The sequence below is a fragment of the Thunnus albacares genome, chromosome 24 (genome assembly GCF_914725855.1).
Source record: "Thunnus albacares chromosome 24, fThuAlb1.1, whole genome shotgun sequence".
NCBI lineage: Eukaryota > Metazoa > Chordata > Actinopteri > Scombriformes > Scombridae > Thunnus > Thunnus albacares.
In genome coordinates, this window is record NC_058129.1 from 19222091 (window position 1) to 19240266 (window position 18176).

Consider the following 18176-nt stretch of genomic DNA (forward strand, 5'->3'; position numbering starts at 1 on the left):
CACTGACATATGAATGAAAATGTGTTTAGTTGAAGTCATCCAGATTGAATAGTTGGAGTTTGTTTGTGTCTCAGCTGCAGGCAGCAGCAGCGTGAGGACAGACAGCAGGATGAAGACGCTCAGCAGCCGACGACTCATCATGTTTCAGCCCAACTGAAGAATCAAACACAACAACAACACGTGATCAGAGGATTTGAAACTCTGAAACTTGTCATCATTTCCATCAGCGCAGCATCAGTCTTTCATTTCAAACTAGTTTGAAAATTTGTTTTTTTAGAAAACCAAACCAAGAGCTGTTTGATTCTTTTTACTTTCTATTTTTCTAGTATTTATTTCATTTAACATCACAAATAAAGTGTATTATTATTATTATTATTATTATTATTATTATTATTATTATTATAGCAGAAAAAGATTTGATTTGTCTTTTTGATTGAAGATAAATGTCCAATCAGAAGCAGAGACATTCAGATATAAAAAGAACAACATAAAAGCAGCAAATAAACAAAAATCCCTGAAATAAAGAAGGAAATATTCGGTTAAGATTTCAACATAAATGTGGATTGTAAAGCTGCGACACAAATAAATTTGATTTTCCAACATGTGAAAATGTTCAGGACTGTAAAATCAGACACATGTTTATTTCTGATAGTAAGAGTTTCTTAACGGACTGTAAAAGTCTTGTTTGGTGACATTTGGAGAAAGATTTAGTTTTTCCAAACCTGCATGTTCAGCATGATGGAAATAGAAAACAGCTGCTAGTTTGGATGAAGTTTGACAGCAGGAGTCCAGATGTTTTCTTCATCTTTCAAATGAAGTGAAAAAGAGAAAAATGAGAGTTTTTCTGTGATAAAGTAAAGTGGAGAACTGTACCTGGATCTGTAGATGTGATGGTTTCGCCTCCATGCTTGCAGCTCTGTAAGCAGTCTGTGTTTGGATGTTGAGCTGAGCTTTTTACTGTCTTTACTTTCTTTCTTACTTTCTCCTCTCTCAGCTCATCGTCACATACCTGATCTGACCTCTGACCTCTGACGTGCTGATTGTCACAGCAGAAGAAGACAAACGGACGTCTGTATTCACTTTGTGTGCAGAAAGTTAACCGACACGTGTTTCACTGTTTTCTTCCTAGAGAAGAAAACACTTGCTTTTTGTCCAAAGCACATTTTCCAAATATAACTATTAATGTTGATGATTTATATCAAAATGTGACTTTTCATTCAAAGTTGAGTTGTGTGAAGGTTGTAGAAATGAGAAACTGACCCTGCGCTAAACTGTGTGTGAATAAACAATATAACTATTAATAATGTTCAGCTTATTATTAGAGTGACATTTTTCTGAATCTGACAATAAAGATCAAATTAAAGCTTCTATTATTATTTATGATCCTTTTTTTATTGGACATAACAGGTGATGCTGCAGATACATTTATTTCTGCCTGATACAAATGATCAACTTTACTTGGTACAACACAAAACAGGAAATGAGAAACATTTTTTAAAAAGTTTAAAGAGATTTATTATCCTGTAAATTAGCTTTTTATTGTGGATATTTAGTAAGGCGCTAAACTGTCAGCTGTTTGCTCTCTAATATTCTGTTCACATACAGCCAGAGCTGCAACAATTAGTCCATTCATTGATTATCCATCAACAGAAAATTAACACTTAATAATCATTTGAGTCATTTTGAGGCAAACATTTTCTGCTTTTAGCTTGTGAAGATTTAATGCTTTTCTTTGTCTTACATGATGATAAACAGAATATCTTACTGTTCTGGACTTTAGTTCAGACAAAATGAGACATTTAAAGACGTCACCTTTGACTCTGTGAAATTAGAACCAGCATTTTACACAATTTACACAATTTCCTGACATTTTACAGACATTCATTGATTTATCAATCAACATTCAATAATTATTTGAGTCATTTTGAAGCAAACATGGTTTTAGCTTCTCAGGTGTACAGATTTAATGCTTTTCTTTGTCTTACATGATAATAAACAATATTTTACTGTTCTGGACTTTAGTTCAGACAAAATGAGAGCATTTTACACAATTTTCAAAATTTCTTCACATTTTATATACAAAACTGTGAATTGATGAATTCTTGATCATAATGTTTATTTACAGCTCTACATGCACATCCAGTAGAAACACATAAAAACATGTTGGTTTCTGAATTGACTATATGATTAAAAAAACATCTAATTGAACAAGAACCCCCCGAAAAAAGAGGAGAGGAAAAACAACAAAGTGTCTCTATAGGCCAGCGGATACTTACTGTCATTATGTGTGTTATAGTTAGTTGGCAAAACTCTTCCAACATTTTTAAAAGCCTTTGTCACAACTTGACATTTCAGTAAACTTTCAGCCGGTGGTGGTTTTCTTTCTGAGAGCTTCTGAGTTTCACTTTGGGTGTTGGACTTCAAAATTCGCTGAGACTCATAAGGATCAAACCCACGACCTCTGAACCTCCAAACAGTCCTCTAACAGACTGGGCTATCTGCTCTGAGAACATCAGCTTCTTTTTTTTACAGCTTTTTAAATGTGTTTATATGTGACTGACAAACAAACTGTCAGCCATGTGGAAACCATGTTGGGTTTAGAAACTGAATTTACAAGCAGTGAGAGATCAGGTTGGTGCTAAATAACATGAGAAAGTTTCTCTAACAGGAGGAGACTCTCCCTCCTACAGAGAACAAAGAGACACTGAGGAACCAGGCCAGAACCCAAACCCAGGACACAGAGGCTGAGTGAATGTGGTGTTGAAGGTGTGGAGGTGGATCAGTGTGTCAGAGGAGACTCTGTAGAAGGACAGAGTGCCAGCAGGACAGTCCACATACACTGCTACTCTATAAGAGACAGAGGAGGAGGAGGAGGAAGAGTAGGAGACGGATGCTCCACTGTTATTGTGCCAGATGGAGTAATGTTTATCGGAGAGGTACAGAGTCCAGGACTGATCATTCCCTCCAAACTTGCAGTCATCATTGTTTCCTCTCTTGCTGATTCCTCTGTAAGACACTACTATATAAAGGCTTCCTCTCCACTCGACCTCCCAGTAACAGCGACCAGTCAGATCATTTCTACACAGCAGCTGAGGCCAGTAATCAAATCTGTCTGGATGATCAGGATATGACTGATCCTCCTCCACATATGTCACCTTCCTGTTGTTGTCAGACAGTTTGAGTTTTCTGTGTGCTGTGTTTGGATCCAGTGTGAGTTGACAGAAATCTGATGGATAGAACAAGACACAATAGAGCTGCAGTTATTGATCTATCATCTGTTTGATGATGACATCATCTTCATCCTCAGTAGGATGTGAATGAGTGATGTCACAGTTTGAAGTTTGTTTTGTTTTCATGAATCAAATGAAAAACACACTTACACTTCCTCAGACCTGGTTTCAACCATTGGACCCCAGCAGGCTGCAGCCTGAAAGGAGGAGGGGGGTCAGAGCAGCACATTCTCTTTCAGCATGCAAACATGGACATTACATCGCTCTAGTCTACTGTTTTATTATTCTGTTCAAATGTGGGGTTGGGCTTTGATAGACTTTTGTCCAATCTGAATCCGGTATCCCAATCCCTCTGAAACCCTGATTGAATCTAATTTGGTTTATCTTTCAACATTTACAGGAAACTTCAGTTAGAAATAACAAAAATGCAAAGATTTAGGTGAGATCTGACAGAGAAAATGTTTCCAGTTCTTCCCCCTCTATCAGACATTGTCTCTCCATACCTGAGAGTGTTCAGTCTCCAGTGTGAATCCTCCAGTCCAGCAGACAACAGCTTTTCTCCTGAGCTTCCTGGATGATTGTAGCTCAGGTCAAGCTCTCTCAGATGGGAGGGGTTGGCGCTCAGAGCTGAGACCAGAGAAGCACAGCCTTCCTCTGTGATCAGACATCCTGACAGGCTGCAGACACACAAAACAACGCACATGTCTGACAGTGCTGCTGTGTGCAACTGTCCAGGTGCAACAGTTTTTAGACATGGTTAGAGGAAATCTGTAAAATCATCTGTGGTATTCAATAATTCAACAACAGAAACAAAACAAGTGAAAACAAAAATCTGCATTGAAGGACTTCCAGGTTGGGTGCCATCAGCGAGTAACTTTTCCTCCATTTCATTCGAACTAATACTCCTAACTTCCTTTCCAGACCCCCGCCTACTATAACTGACACCCTCATTCAAATGAGATATCCAGAAGTGTGATTTGAAGACCTATAGCAACCTAACTGGGTTCCAGACCCCATCGAATTTGGAAGCAAGAGTGTGAATTTAGGATGTGTGAATTGGATAATCATACCTGGTATGGTGCACTGGATTGGATATTTTCTTCTCACTTCAATGCTAAACATCATTTAATACAATTCAAAATACCACTGGATTCATTGGACCGGGGCCAAGATAAGTCATATTGCAACCAATTTTGACTAATTAGATGTAAGACACTTGCTAAGAACCTGCTTCTTTATACCACCCAATTTGGGCCTGCCCTTTAGTGGAGAAACTCTTGGACAGGGTATTTAAATGCCTTCCCAAAATACACCATACCAATATTCAACCCTCTCCATGCATCACGTTATTCGGAGGGTTTAGAGAAAATCAAATACTCACTTAAGGGTAAATCTAACATTTTCTCTAAGATCTGGGAGCCCTATCAAGCTTATTATGTGAAGACTGGTTTTTAACCAATACTTTCTCACGGTTCTCATGTAAAAGACTTGTTTCTGTTTTTCCCCCCTCTCTCTCACTTTTTAATTTACTATTATCATTGGTAATATTATTATTATTTCATTATGTAAACTGTCTACCCATGAATATTGTCTATTTGTGTCCCCTTTGTGTGTATATGTGGGCTTTACCATATTTTTAGCTTTTCTCTCTGTATCTCTCTTACTGTATGTGTTTACATGTCTGTATAACTGACCAGCTATGTAATGATCCATGGACCTCAACTATTCTTGCTCTGTTCATGTTCCTAACTACAAAAACAATAAAAATCTGCTTGTAAATCTACAAGTAATTATCTACTGCTGAACCTTAGTAAAAATTGGTTTGACAAATCATATTAGCAGAGACAATCCTACACAGGTTTAATGTTATCCTCTAATATCATTCAGATTTTAAATGTTCATCTGTTGAACAGGTTGATGAATCCTGACCTGAGAGTTTCCAGTGTACAGTGTGGACTCTCCAGTCCAGCAGACAGCAGCTTCACTCCTGAATTTTGCAGGTTGTTGTTACTCATCTCCAACTCTCTCAGACTAGAGGACTGGGAGCTGAGAACCGAGGACAGAGCTGCACAGCTTCTCTCTGACAGGTTACAGCCACTCAACCTGGAAAGAAAATATAAAGGAAAAAAACAAGTTAGGAGTTATTTATTTTTCTGTCTTATTGAAAAGATAGAGTATTTAAATAATGATGAATAAATCCACCTACATGCGTACTTACAGAGCTTTGTTGGAGGCTTTGACCACTGGCAGCAGCCTCAGAAGAGCTTCCTCTGAAGCAGAGTATTTCTTCAGGTCAAACACGTCCAGATCTTTTTCTGATGACAGTAAGATGAAGACCAGAGCTGACCACTGAGCAGGAGACAGTTTTTCTGCAGAGACATGTCCTGATCTTAGGTACTGTTGGATCTTCTCCACTAGAGAACGATCATTCAGCTCATTGAGACAGTGGAACAGATTGATGCTTCTCTCTGCCGACAGATTCTCACCGATCTTCTTCGTGATGTACTTGACTGTTTCTTGATTGGTCTGTGAGCTACTTCCTGTCTGTGTCAGCAGGCCTCGTAGGAGAGTCTGATTGTTCTGCAGTGAAAGACCAAGGAGGAAGCGGAGGAACAAGTCCAGGTGTCCATTTGGACTCTGTAAGGCCTCATCCACAGCTCTCTGGTAGAAACATGTCTCTGCAGATTCTTCTTTAGTTTCAGATCTCTGGGATGCTTTTTGTTCTTCTGCCAGCAGATTGACTCCAGAGTTGATTAATGTCAGATGGACATGAAGAGCAGCCAGAAACTCCTGAACGCTTAGATGGACAAAGCAGAACACCTTTTCCTGGTACAGCCCTCTCTCCTCTTTAAAGATCTGTGTGAACACTCCTGAGCACACTGAGGCTGCTCTGATATCGAAGCCACACTCTGTCAGGTCTGATTCATAGAAGATCAGATTGCCTTTCTGCAGCTGCTCAAAAGCCAGTTTTCCCAGATACTCAATCATCTTCCTGCTCTCTGGACTCCAGTGTGGATCTGTCTCAGCTCCTCCGTCATACTTGACATTCTTTAGTTTGGACTGAACGACCAGAAAGTGGATGTACATCTCAGTCAGGGTCTTGGGCAGCTCTCCTCCCTCTCTGTTTTTCAACACATCCTCCAGAACTGTAGCAGTGATCCAGCAGAAGACTGGCATGTGGCACATGATGTGGAGGCTTCGTGATGTCTTGATGTGGGAGATGATTGTGCTGGTCTGCTTCTCATCTCTGAATCTCTTCCTGAAGTACTCCTCCTTTTGTCGGTCACTGAACCCTCTGACCTCTGTCACCATGCTGACAAACTCAGGAGGGATCTGATTGGCTGCTGCAGGTCGTGTGGTTATCCAGAGGTAAGCAGAGGGAAGCAGTTTCCCCCTGATGAGGTTTGTCAGCAGCACATCTACTGAAGTGGACTCTGTAACATCAGTCAGGATCTCATTGTTGTGGAAGTCCAGAGGAAGTCGACACTCATCCAGACCATCAAAGATGAACACAACCTGGAATTCTTCAAACCTGCAGATTCCTGCTTCTTTGGTTTCAGTAAAGAAGTGATGAACAAGTTCCACCAAGCTGTACTTTTCCTCTTTCAGCACATTCAGCTCTCTGAAAGTGAATGGAAATGTGAAGTGTATGTCCTTGTTGGCTTTGTCTTCAGCCCAGTCCAGAATGAACTTCTGTGTTAAGACTGTTTTCCCAATGCCAGCCACCCCCTTTGTCATCACTGTTCTGTTTGGTTCATCTCTTCCAGGTAAGAGTTTAAAGATGTTTTCTTGTCTGATTGTTATTTCTGACTTTTCTGGTTTCCTGGATGCTGTTTCAATCTGTCTGACCTCATGTTCATCATTGACCTCTGCAGTCCCTCCCTCTATGATGTAGAGCTCTGTGTAAATCTGATTCAGAGGGGTTGGGTTTCCTGCTTTAGCAATCCCCTCAAACACACACTGGAACTTCTTCTTCAGGCTAGACTTGTGTTTAGACTGACAACCTGTAAGACTTCCTGAATGAACACAAAAGAAATAAGATCAACAATAATTGATTCATGAAGAAAATCTGACAATTAAATTCCCCTAAAGAATGCATATATGAACATATTTTCCTCCATCTCCTGAGACATCAGTAAGTGTCTCATTTATCCAGCATGTTAAATCTTTATAGAAATCCTCTTACTGTTCTGCAGACGGTCAGCCAGCTCCTCCTGCTTCATTATCCTCAGGAAGTGCAGCGTGATCTTCAGAAATGCCTCCCTGCTGCTGCTCCTCTGCTCTTCCCCCTCATCATCGAACACCTCCTCATCCTGACTCTGACTCTCTAAGCATTCTGGGTAATCTGAACTCAGACCCTTCTGCATCTTCTTCAGCTCATTCTTCACAAAAGTAACAATGTTCTCCTCCAGCAGCTGGAACAGAATACTATATGAATGACACAATCAAACTAAATTCATGAAGTAAACATCACATCTATGTTGGACAGACTGACAATCCACTGGTCTACAAAGTGTCACATGGATATGATTGTGAACAGAATAGATGTAAAAGTAGTTGTTGTACATGTACAGACCAAAAATATGGAGTCCAGGTGTTTTTGATGATGCTGGGCAGACTGACCACTGGGAACCTCTGAGCTCTCATGGTCCACTCTGTGGAGGAATCATGAAGAATGAGCTCACAAGTCTTTTCCACACAGAGACAAACACAAGCTAAAGGTCCATCAAGTGATATTTGGATGTGAACAGAGAATCAGACGACTCCCAGTGGTGCTGTAAAGGTTTGCTAGTCCTGCTGATCCCACTGAGAATCAACAGCTCAGTTTGTAGCTTTCAGCTCAGTGTTTTACTTCATCAGTCAGTTTAGTTTAGTCCCGACAGCTCTCACTAGCCCTCCATAAAGCTCTCCCTCCCTCACTGTACATTGCTGAAGTGCCCTGGAGCAAGGAAGCTAGAACCAGTGTGTGGTTGTATCAGACTGGTTGTACTGGGCAGCTCACAGTATGAATATCTTGAATATCAGTCTAATAAAACCAGGTAATTTAATTTCACTTTCAATATCAGTTCTAAAGCCTTACCTTTGATCAACAGGGCGATGCCTTTTCCTTGAAGTAAAAGGATGTTTTTCAGTCTGGTCACTCTGTTTTTATAGATTTTGCACTGTACCCAGAAGACACTAAAACATGTCCTGCTAACATGTTTCATAAACCATTTTTTTTACACTGCATTTAAGTTGTAACATGTTATGTATGGACAAACAAAAATGTTTTGCTTGTCCATCCATACTAGACTGATCATTATCAGTGGTATTTCCAGCATCCAAATTGGAACAAACTTGAATACACTGATCTACGACTGTCAAACCTTACAGACGTGACTATGTGCTTCCTAACAGCAGCAACATAAAATCTTAAAATCTATTTATGTTTACAACAATGCCTTGCGCTGTGAAAGGCAGGTATATTTTTCTAAAATTATTAACGCTAATGAGAATAACCCCAGAATTTTATTCGAAACCATTGACCGTCTCCTAAAACCCACCCACTTTAAAGAGCATGTCCATCTTCCCTCACAGTCAAAGTGTGAGGAGTTTGCCTCGTTCTTTGAAAATAAGATTGTCAGCATCAAGACCATTATTATGAATACTACCGATCAAAAATATGCCAGTGCTGCTCAAGGAAATCTAAATCATTTCAGGTAAATTAGTGAAGGTGAACTCCAGAATATCATTTCTCAATTGAAATCCTCCACCTGCTCACTCGATGTCATCCCCACTTCCTTTTTTAAAGAGGCTGTAGATAGTTTTATTCCCAATGTACTAGATATTGTAAACTGTTCCTTAGAGTCAGGTATCTTCCCGGATCCACTTAAAACTGCTCTAGTTAGGCCTCTACTCAAAAAACACACGCTGGATTCCTCTGTTCTGAGTAACTACAGGCCCATATCCAATCTGTCCTTTCTAGGTAAAATCCTGGAAAAGGCAGTGTTGATACAGCTTGAGGCTGTCTTACATGACAATGATATTTATGAAAAATTTCAGTCTGGTTTCAGAGGTAGATATTGGACCGAGACTGCACTCACTAAAGTCATAAATGATCTTAGAATGAGTTTCTGTCCTTGTTCTTCTCGATTTGACCACTGCATTCGATACCATTGATCATGAGATACTGCTGAACAGACTTGCCGGTCTCACAGATCACCCATGTGACTCCCTCCTCCTCAGTTTTCAGATAACTATGTATCTGACCACCATACTATTGCTTTAAAGGTGTCAATCACACAACCACCTAAGACAGTGGACCAACATGTCTATTCTCGGGTTTTCAGTTCAAATTCTGCATCTTAGTTTTCAGAGACTTTTCTTGTATCCAGCCCTGAGGTTTACAACACAGCTACTCCATAAAACTGATGACTTAGGCACTGGAATAAAAATTGTACCTCCATTCTCCATTCTTTTGCACCACTTAAACCTTAGAAACACAACCCAAAAACGCATCCATGACTTAACAAGCACACCTGCACCCTAAAAAGCAGGGCGAAAGTGGAAATCTGACAAATGCCGTCATCTCTTTCTGACATTAGACTTTCTCTAATTTATAATATAGAGGCATAAAGGACCGTCTCCCAAACATATTAACATAAAAATATTAATAATTTAGTAAGCTAATGATATGCTAACACTTGGCATTGGAAATAACACCAGGTTACTATTTTAGGAAGTAAATTAATTAGCCTGACATGCTAAATATTAGCAGCTTATGAACAGACAAACACATCCATTCCTTACACTTTCTTTCTTATGTTTTTCACCTCTTCAGTTATGAGAATATAAATATATGTTGAAAAGATTCACGTTGAAATGTTGAAATTTATGTTGAAAGAGATGTTTGATAAAACCTTAGTCAGTTACATTTTAAATTTTGTTACAGCTTACCTCTTTGAAGTAGGAAGTTGTCCTTTAAAATCAATGAGGAGATCATTTGACCGGTCGCTTTTCAAGGACACACAGCTGGGTTCAGGTTCAGGTCCAGGTCCAGGTCCAGGTTCAGGTTCAGGTCCAGCAGAGTCTGGTCTGTGCTGCCTCCTTGTTCTTCAACACAACACACACAGAGCTTTGAGTGTGAATAAGGATGGTGGAGAACAGTGATGGACAGTTAGAGATCTCCATCTCACCTCTGAGCTTTGGTCTGGCTGTCATGTTCCCCACACCGAGAGCGTTTAGAGGGAGGGACTCCCTCCTCTCTGTCCTCACACTGATCCATGCTGCTGAAGTCACATCCACATCAGTCACACACACTTTCTACCTTCACCTAGAGAGGAAACACATCCTTTACATCATTTCTCCTGTCAAATCCTAAATATCAGTTGCTCCTCCTGTGATTGGCTGTGATTTTCTGCTGTATATCAGTGTGAATGCAGCCAGACAGCAGTGTGACGCAGAGAAAGCTGCCATCAGCTGCTGTACTTCTACTATCAGTCCACTAGATGGCGTCATGAAGCTGCAGTGAAGTGAAGAGCAGCACACATGATGCATGAGGAGGATTTACAGCAGATTATTTGTGACGCAACAACTGTGATGACATTTATTGCACCTTAAGCCTTCAATATAACATCTGATCATTTCCCCACTATCAAAAATTGAAAAAACATTATTTAATAAAATTATACTTATTACTGACTTTTTAAGGATCCGCAAATTCCTACTAATTAGCAAAGTTTCCTGTAGGACTCTAATTAAAGGCATTATTTATATACATAATAGAGAAATAGAGTGTTCAATTGGTATTCTTCCAGCTGATTAAATAATTTAAGTTTAGTCAGTGAACAGCAGTTCAGCTGAAGATGCATACATATGAAATTGGTCTACAGGCAAATATACAAGTCAACATATTGAATAATAAAGTTTCCAATAATGAATGAATGATAAATGAATATTTATTGTGTATAGTTCTTTCAAGGAAATTCCTCTTGAAATCAATGACTTAAAACTAAACATAAAAAATCTACTAAAGACCAATCAGCTATGTGACCATTGAGTCACACAGCTGAGTTTAGTTAACATTATTTCTAATTGAGACTGTGGGTGTATGTGATGTGCTGTATGTAGATTTGTATTTTGTATAGTGTGTTCTGTGTGTTTGTTTTGTTTTGGGTTTTTTTTTCACTTTTTACTGTTTGTTGTTGTGCTGTTGTATGTTTTTTGTTGGGGCCTACAGATGCAAATTAGCTTCAAGCTAACTCTGGTGCAGTGCATCTTTAATGTCTCAAACTGCACACTGTCCCAGTCAATAAATAAATCACAAAAATCACTAACTAAAATAAGACTGTTTCAGTGTCCCCTTCAATTGAGGCTAAATTGATCATTTTTTTCTAGAAAACATTCATGAAATTATTGGGAAATAACTCACCTGTAAAACACATTTATTGTTGCATTTAGTCATTGATCTACTGAGAGCTTGTAATTCAAACCTTCAAAGTCATCAAAACTGGTTAGAAACTCTTTAACGGACTTCATACATGCAAGCAAAGGTCAAATATTTTTGTTTGTACCTTGTTCCTTAAATGCAGCATGAGGGACATTCAACGTTTTAAAATTGTCTTAAATGCAGCAAGATAACGTTTGTACAGCAGAATGCTGATATGATTAATCATATCAGCACCAACCAACAAAACAATATCAAACAACAAAGATAAAGTAAATTCAGGGGTCAGATAAAAATACCAAATATGTTTTAACAGCATTTCTGTTTGCGCTGTAATTAATCACAGAGATATTTATTGATATAAAATAGGATCATATGTATTATCAGATTATTCAGGTAGAATTTGTCCTTTTCATGCCTGCTGTGGTAAAAAAAAAAACAGACAAAAAGACAAAAAGCAGGAAACATTATGGATACAGATACATTCTTCCAAAAACTTCTACAGTTCCAAAATAAATGACAGTTTCAAACTCTCAATATCAAAAATATACAAACATTAATTCAAAGAAAATCTCGTTTTTTTTGAGCTTCCGATTTTGCTTGAGTCTTTATTTGAATCTAACATTTTTATGTTATAGGTTTGTTGTGGGTTAACAGAAAAATAATGTAAACAGGTCAGTATTTTTCAATGTTATTTTAAGTGTAAATTTACAGTAAATTACTGGCTACTGAGATGATTTACCTTTACAGTATATATTGTAATTATACAACAGCATACTGCTATATCACAGTAACGCTGATAAAAATTATTACTGATCTATCAAAACACTTAGACCTACACATGCCTCAATAAACATGAATTATAAAACAACCTGAGTATCAAAGTCCAGACTGAAGTCAAGTTCCATACTCACTGAATCCAGGGCAACGCTATACTTCCTGTTACATCCCCCAAAGCATTATGGGACCTGTAGTTCCATAACTGAGAGCAATATTATTCCCCAAATCAAATTAAGACAAGGAACAAAGAATAATAATATGAGTGATAAAATCCATTAGTCTGAACTTTTGTTCATGTTGACATTACTAATGCTCAGACTTTAAATCCTCTGCTCTAAATGTAACATTCTTCATCTTCTCTTCACTTGAATCTCATAATGACTGACAGAGTTATTTCTCTCAGGGTCAATCTGTGTTCAGTCAGCACTTCAACATGCTGCTTGTTTCTTAGTTTTACTGCTGAAATGACAAACATCCCTGCAAATTTTATCAGCTGTTTCCAATAAATGTTAATTAGGTGAGTTGTTCAAACTGTAAAGTGAAACCTGTCTGTTGTCTGCTGACATACAGATAAAAAAAACTTAAATATTGTTATTAGAATTGTACTAATGACTTTAGTAAAATGACTCCAAACACAAAGAGGGATTAAAGTCATGATTGAGCCCAAGCTTGAAGGAAACTGAGATGTATTATTTTGTCCATATCTTCCAGCCCTAACTTATGGATTATGTAATAATAGTGTGAGTCAGAGAAAGCTGCCATCAGCTGCTGTACTTCTACTATAAGTCCACTAGATGGCGTCATGAAGCTGCAGTGAGGTGAAGAGCAGCACACATGATGCATGGAGGAGGATTTACATCCACTGACTCACACTGACTGAATTTCATTCATATTCAGTCAATGCAACACCAATAAACAACATGTCAATAGTTTCAGTTATCTATTAGTTCTCTTTGATGTTGTTGTCACATTAGTAGTGCACATGACGCACAAACACAAATGTATTAAATGATTAGAATCAGGGTTCATTTACTTTGATATGACTTCTTTTACAGTAAATACAAACTTGTTAAACAGCAGCAGATGTTAGATCTTAACTGCTGTCAGACATTTAACAACACAGATAAAATGTCATTTGGTGTAAAGTGAAACTATTTTATAGCCTTTTTTAATTGAGTAGTTTAATGTTGATCAAATTGTGCATAAAGCCGACAGTGTTTTAATGTGGTGATGGTACACGTGAACTTCTGAGAGAAACTCAGTGGTTACAGATGAACTCTGATTACAAAGATATATGAAGCAATAAATACACACATCATCAGCTCCTGTCTAACTGCATATACCAGTAATAAGTCATTATAAAGCAAGAACACAAGTGGACTGTATGCATGTTATTGTAGCAACATTGAACTTGATGATGTCCTCTGACTGTCCCTCCACATCAGTCAATACAATACACTTGATTTAAAGCTTCCACAGGAAACAGTAGCAGGCCTATACTGTAGTGTCTGACTTAACACTGCTGGAAACAACCTTAAAAAAGTAGATTTAGTTTGATTTGTGAGAGCTGAAGAAAGGAAATAATCATCAGCTGTTCATTAATATTGTTTGATTCCAGTAAATCAATCATTTAACAACATGTAGATTTATCTTCCAACATGAGAGTTCTCCAAACTTTCTGATGAAATAAAAACATCATACAGCAAGAAACAAACCCTGAAGTTACTAAAGAGAAAGTTCAACTATGAAACAAAGCAAACTTACAGTTAACATCCAAACTGCTGAAGACAAAGACTCTCCACTCCACGTCCATCAGAAAAGTGTTTGCCACAGGTGAGCTGTTTCCTGGAACGAGTCAGAGCTCCACCTGTAGAGGAGGAGGGACAGGTAGGAAGATTCACATCATGATGACACTTTATGGATGTTTGTCACTCATTCATTCTTCATGTATTTGTAGATTTATTGTTGTATTGATAAACAGGTAGAAGGTATCTGAACCTCAGTCTGACCTGTTAGAAAACAGCTGGTCAGTTGTTGTCACGGTTTCTGTCATTTAAAAAAACAGTTCATGTAATCTGTGTTTAGAGCTGCAACTAACAATTATTTTCATTATCAATTAATCAATTAGTTGTTTGGTCCAAAAATGTCAGAAAATTGTGAAAAATGCCCAAGTCCATGATGACATCATCAAATGTCTTGTTTTGTACCCAAAGATCTCCAGTTTACTGTCAAAGAGACTAAAGAAACCACAAAATACATTTATTAATACACATTGAAGAAGCTGGAATCAGAGAATCTGGAAGAGAATGTTTTTTTTTTTTTATAAACGCCTCAAAGCAATTAATCAATTAAAATATTGACTGTTGAATTAAATCATTTTCTGTTGAATCAATTAATTGTTGCAGCTCTGTGTTCATAGTAACATCGTTCAGTTTATCTTTGTGCCACCAGAGGGCGCCAAATCATTTCTAATGACAAGTAGGTGAAGATGAAAAACCAACATGTGACTGAGGAAGCTCAACAAAGACCAGTAAAGTTCATCTTTAGTTGCAGACATGCAGTAAGATGCAGTTTGTACACATTCATCTTTCTAGCTTTTGCTCTGGAATTCTGCTTTAAAACTAAACACAACTAACTTAAATAAGATTGTTTCATTAAAACCAGACTGATTGCTTCTGTCCAGAACACTTTCTTGAAATTATAAGAAATAACTGACTCATAAAACACATTTGTTGTTGCATTTCAGTCACTGATCTACTGAAAGCTTATAATTCAAATCTTGAGACTGCATAAAAACTCTTGATAACAGCGAATTAGACCTCGAACATACAAACAAATACCAAATATTACAGTTTGTACTTTGAACTCTAAAAGCAGCATGATGAACTTTCCACACAGTTCTCACATAACTTATAACCACAGACATGCAGGCTGGACTGTATCAATAAATAAACTTTATCTAACAATCATAGAGATAAAGTCACTCACCTCAGCAGGTGAAAAGGTAAAATTATTAGTTTTTACAGATTTAAAATTAGACCATATGTATTTTAAATGTATCAGATATGTTTGTTATAATTCCTGCTGTAGTAGAAATGAATAAAAATTCCCATTTAAGAGAAAAACAAGATAATTTGGAAGTATTCTTCAGTAAAAGTACAAATACCACTCTGTAAATATTACCAGTAAAAGTCCTGTATCCAAAATGTACACAAGTATTATTGGAAAAATGAACATTAAGTATCAACAGTAAAATCATGTTGAACGGCTCCTGGCTGTGTTGTATTATTATATCATTAATGTATTAACATGTAGTGCTTTATGTTGATTTAGGTTGACTCTATATGTGCACTTTTATCATGTAGATGTGCATTTGATTGATGTATCTGTTTTTACTGTTATTGTTGTTGCTGTGATGTTATAGTGAAGACACTGATGCCTGAGGATATTGATTTTAAATCTGAATCATAGCTAGAAACATGTAGTGAATGGTAAAATATCTCCCTCTGTAATGTAGTGGAGTGGAAGTATAAAGTAGCAGGAAAAGGAAGTACAGTACTGGAGTGAATGTACTATAAGTTACAAAAGCAGATGGATCCTTCCAAAAAACTTGTAAAGAGTTCCAAACTAAATGAGTGAGTCTCAATTAAGAGCTTCTAAACACATTTGATGACACATTTCCATAAAGAAGCGACACTAGTTCATGTTGGAGGAGTGTCAAAAAGATGAGTGCTTTCTGAATACTACAGTATTTATTGAATAAAATAAGTGGAGCCCCTCACGCCCCTGCTGTCTCCACATCAGTCCTGTAGTAGAAATAGAAACATCTCTATATTCACCTGTAGACACAGAAAGTCAAAGCTGTTCTCCAGCGGCTGTCCGGCCGAGCGGAGCCGCATTTAGTGTCTCAGACAGCGGGGAGAGCAGCGGCTCATCACCGCCTCCTCCACAGGCTGATTCAGGCAGGAAAACCTGCCGTCAGTCATCAGTAAGTGTTGGACACAGTAATAACAACACTGTGTTCAACTACTGACCATCAACTCAAACTCCTCAAGCATCGACACAAAACGGCGGATATATTTTAATATCGGTTGTACTACGCTGGAGTTCAGATTAATAAACAGTTTAGCGGCAGTTTTGTGGTGCTTATAGTGTAACTAAAATAACAACAGCTAGAAGTAACGACTCGAACATTTTTAAGTATTGACATTACCTTCAGATGGATGTCTGGATGTAGAAATTTATCTGCGCCACAACTGTCACAGAAAGTGAAACTTAACTTGAACAGGGAAACGACCAAACCCAATCCCAATGGATTCATGGATTTTGAGGCGCGTTCCCGATAAATCCGGAAGGGGTTCAGGCTGTTAAGTCGTTGAGTGCATGCGGACTCTCCGGTAGACACTTCAAGCCCTTTATGCAGTCTTTCTGTAAATTATTGGGAACATCCCAAGTCTTTTAAATAGCATCCAGGGGTCTTTTCCAAAGTACCCCCTACACCCCCTCCCTACCCACTTCCTCTTCGTTTGCGCGTTCATGTGGAGTGTCCGCCATTTTACATATTTCTAATATTTAATATGTAATAGAATTAATTCCAGCATTTGTTTTTATTTTCATTCTTTTTCTAAAATGATAAATGAAGATGAATTCTGTTAAAATGAGCGCAAATACTGACAGAAGAGGGATAGAATATCATTTTAATATGATATTTACACTTGTTTTTCTCAGAAAACAAACACGCAACGTTTAACAGACAGAAAGCAGAAACTAAATGTTTCCACTTGTTTCATTTGTTATTCAGGCAGCTGTTTGTTTCCTGAAAATGTGAAAACTTTCAATTTTTACAGTTTGTTCATTCATCACTAAAGGAAAATGAATATTCATTGATGACTCTGATGTTTCCCAGCAGCTCCCGAACGCACCGTCTTTTCAAATCACTTCTGTTTTAAACTGAAATTTGACAACAAGAGAATCTGATGAATTATCAGAGTTTCTTCTCTCTGACTTTGTTTTCAGACCAAAAGTGAGAAAAACAAAGAAATCTAAAGAAATGTGACGGTTTAAGTTAAGAAATGATCAGCTGATGATTTGTGAGAGAAAGAGACTGTTGGTTGGAAAAACGGCTGATGGACATACAACAGACTAGCAGAGGACGTAGGACAGAAGAGCAGAGGACACATAGCAGGTGTGCAGAGGAGCGTCTCACCAGTCAAGAGGACTGATTCACTCCACATCTCTTCATCACTTCATACAGATAAGAGCTGAAATCTCACCGCTCTCCATTTAAAGGAAAAAAAACACACTACCAAGCTAGATGAACACTGCTTTTATTTCATTTGGTTTATTATTTTCTCAGAGCTCTGAAATGTTTATTTGTTTTATTTTCTCCTCAACCTGAGGTGGTTGAAGGGCAAAGAAAAGACACTGAGTTCCCCAACTTAAAGGAAAAAAACAAGAACCAAACTAACTAACAAACTGAACTTTTCTCAAACTATTTGGACTAAGGGAGATTTTGTGGTTTATGTTGAGAACTGCTGAACCAATTGCAATAAAAGAGAAACAGAGAACAGAACCATGTTAAGTGTTACTGTCAAATAAATGGTGGCTATATGTTATAGCTATTCCTCTACTCCTCCTTGAAAAGTACCTGGTGAAGCACTTGTGCATATATCACTCCATAGTGTGCTAAGGAAGTGCTTACATAATGAATTCAATAATAACACACATTACTCATTCTTGAA

At 37.8% G+C, this 18176-nt stretch overlaps 2 protein-coding genes and 1 long non-coding RNA gene across 3 annotated transcripts in view; all 3 read right to left on the minus strand.

Moving 5' to 3' along the window:
* The window catches only part of LOC122976057 (NLR family CARD domain-containing protein 3-like), a 29791-nt gene extending 21950 nt beyond the window's left edge, over window positions 1-7841 (minus strand). Inside the window, exons 1-5 of the mRNA XM_044344323.1 lie at window positions 7807-7841; window positions 7417-7645; window positions 5449-7246; window positions 5160-5333; window positions 3734-3907 (exon numbers count right to left, since the gene is read on the minus strand). Of these exons, the coding sequence (XP_044200258.1) occupies window positions 3734-3907; window positions 5160-5333; window positions 5449-7246; window positions 7417-7597 (2327 nt within the window). The 5' untranslated portion in view covers window positions 7598-7645; window positions 7807-7841. The remainder of the gene's footprint in view (window positions 1-3733; window positions 3908-5159; window positions 5334-5448; window positions 7247-7416; window positions 7646-7806) is intronic.
* On the minus strand, window positions 1475-3632 carry LOC122976112 (stonustoxin subunit beta-like). The gene is made up of 2 exons (XM_044344415.1): window positions 3381-3632; window positions 1475-3226 (listed from the first exon to the last, which is right to left on the minus strand). The coding sequence occupies exons 1-2, from the start codon at window positions 3457-3459 to the stop codon at window positions 2685-2687; spliced, it is 621 nt and encodes a 206-aa protein (XP_044200350.1). The 5' UTR covers window positions 3460-3632; the 3' UTR covers window positions 1475-2684.
* A 2576-nt stretch (window positions 7842-10417) lies between the features above and the next one.
* On the minus strand, window positions 10418-17150 carry LOC122976131. Its single transcript, XR_006400808.1, has 3 exons — window positions 16649-17150; window positions 14200-14302; window positions 10418-10542 (listed from the first exon to the last, which is right to left on the minus strand). It is a non-coding gene; the product is annotated as an uncharacterized LOC122976131 (long non-coding RNA).
* Between the last annotated feature and the right edge of the window lie 1026 nt (window positions 17151-18176).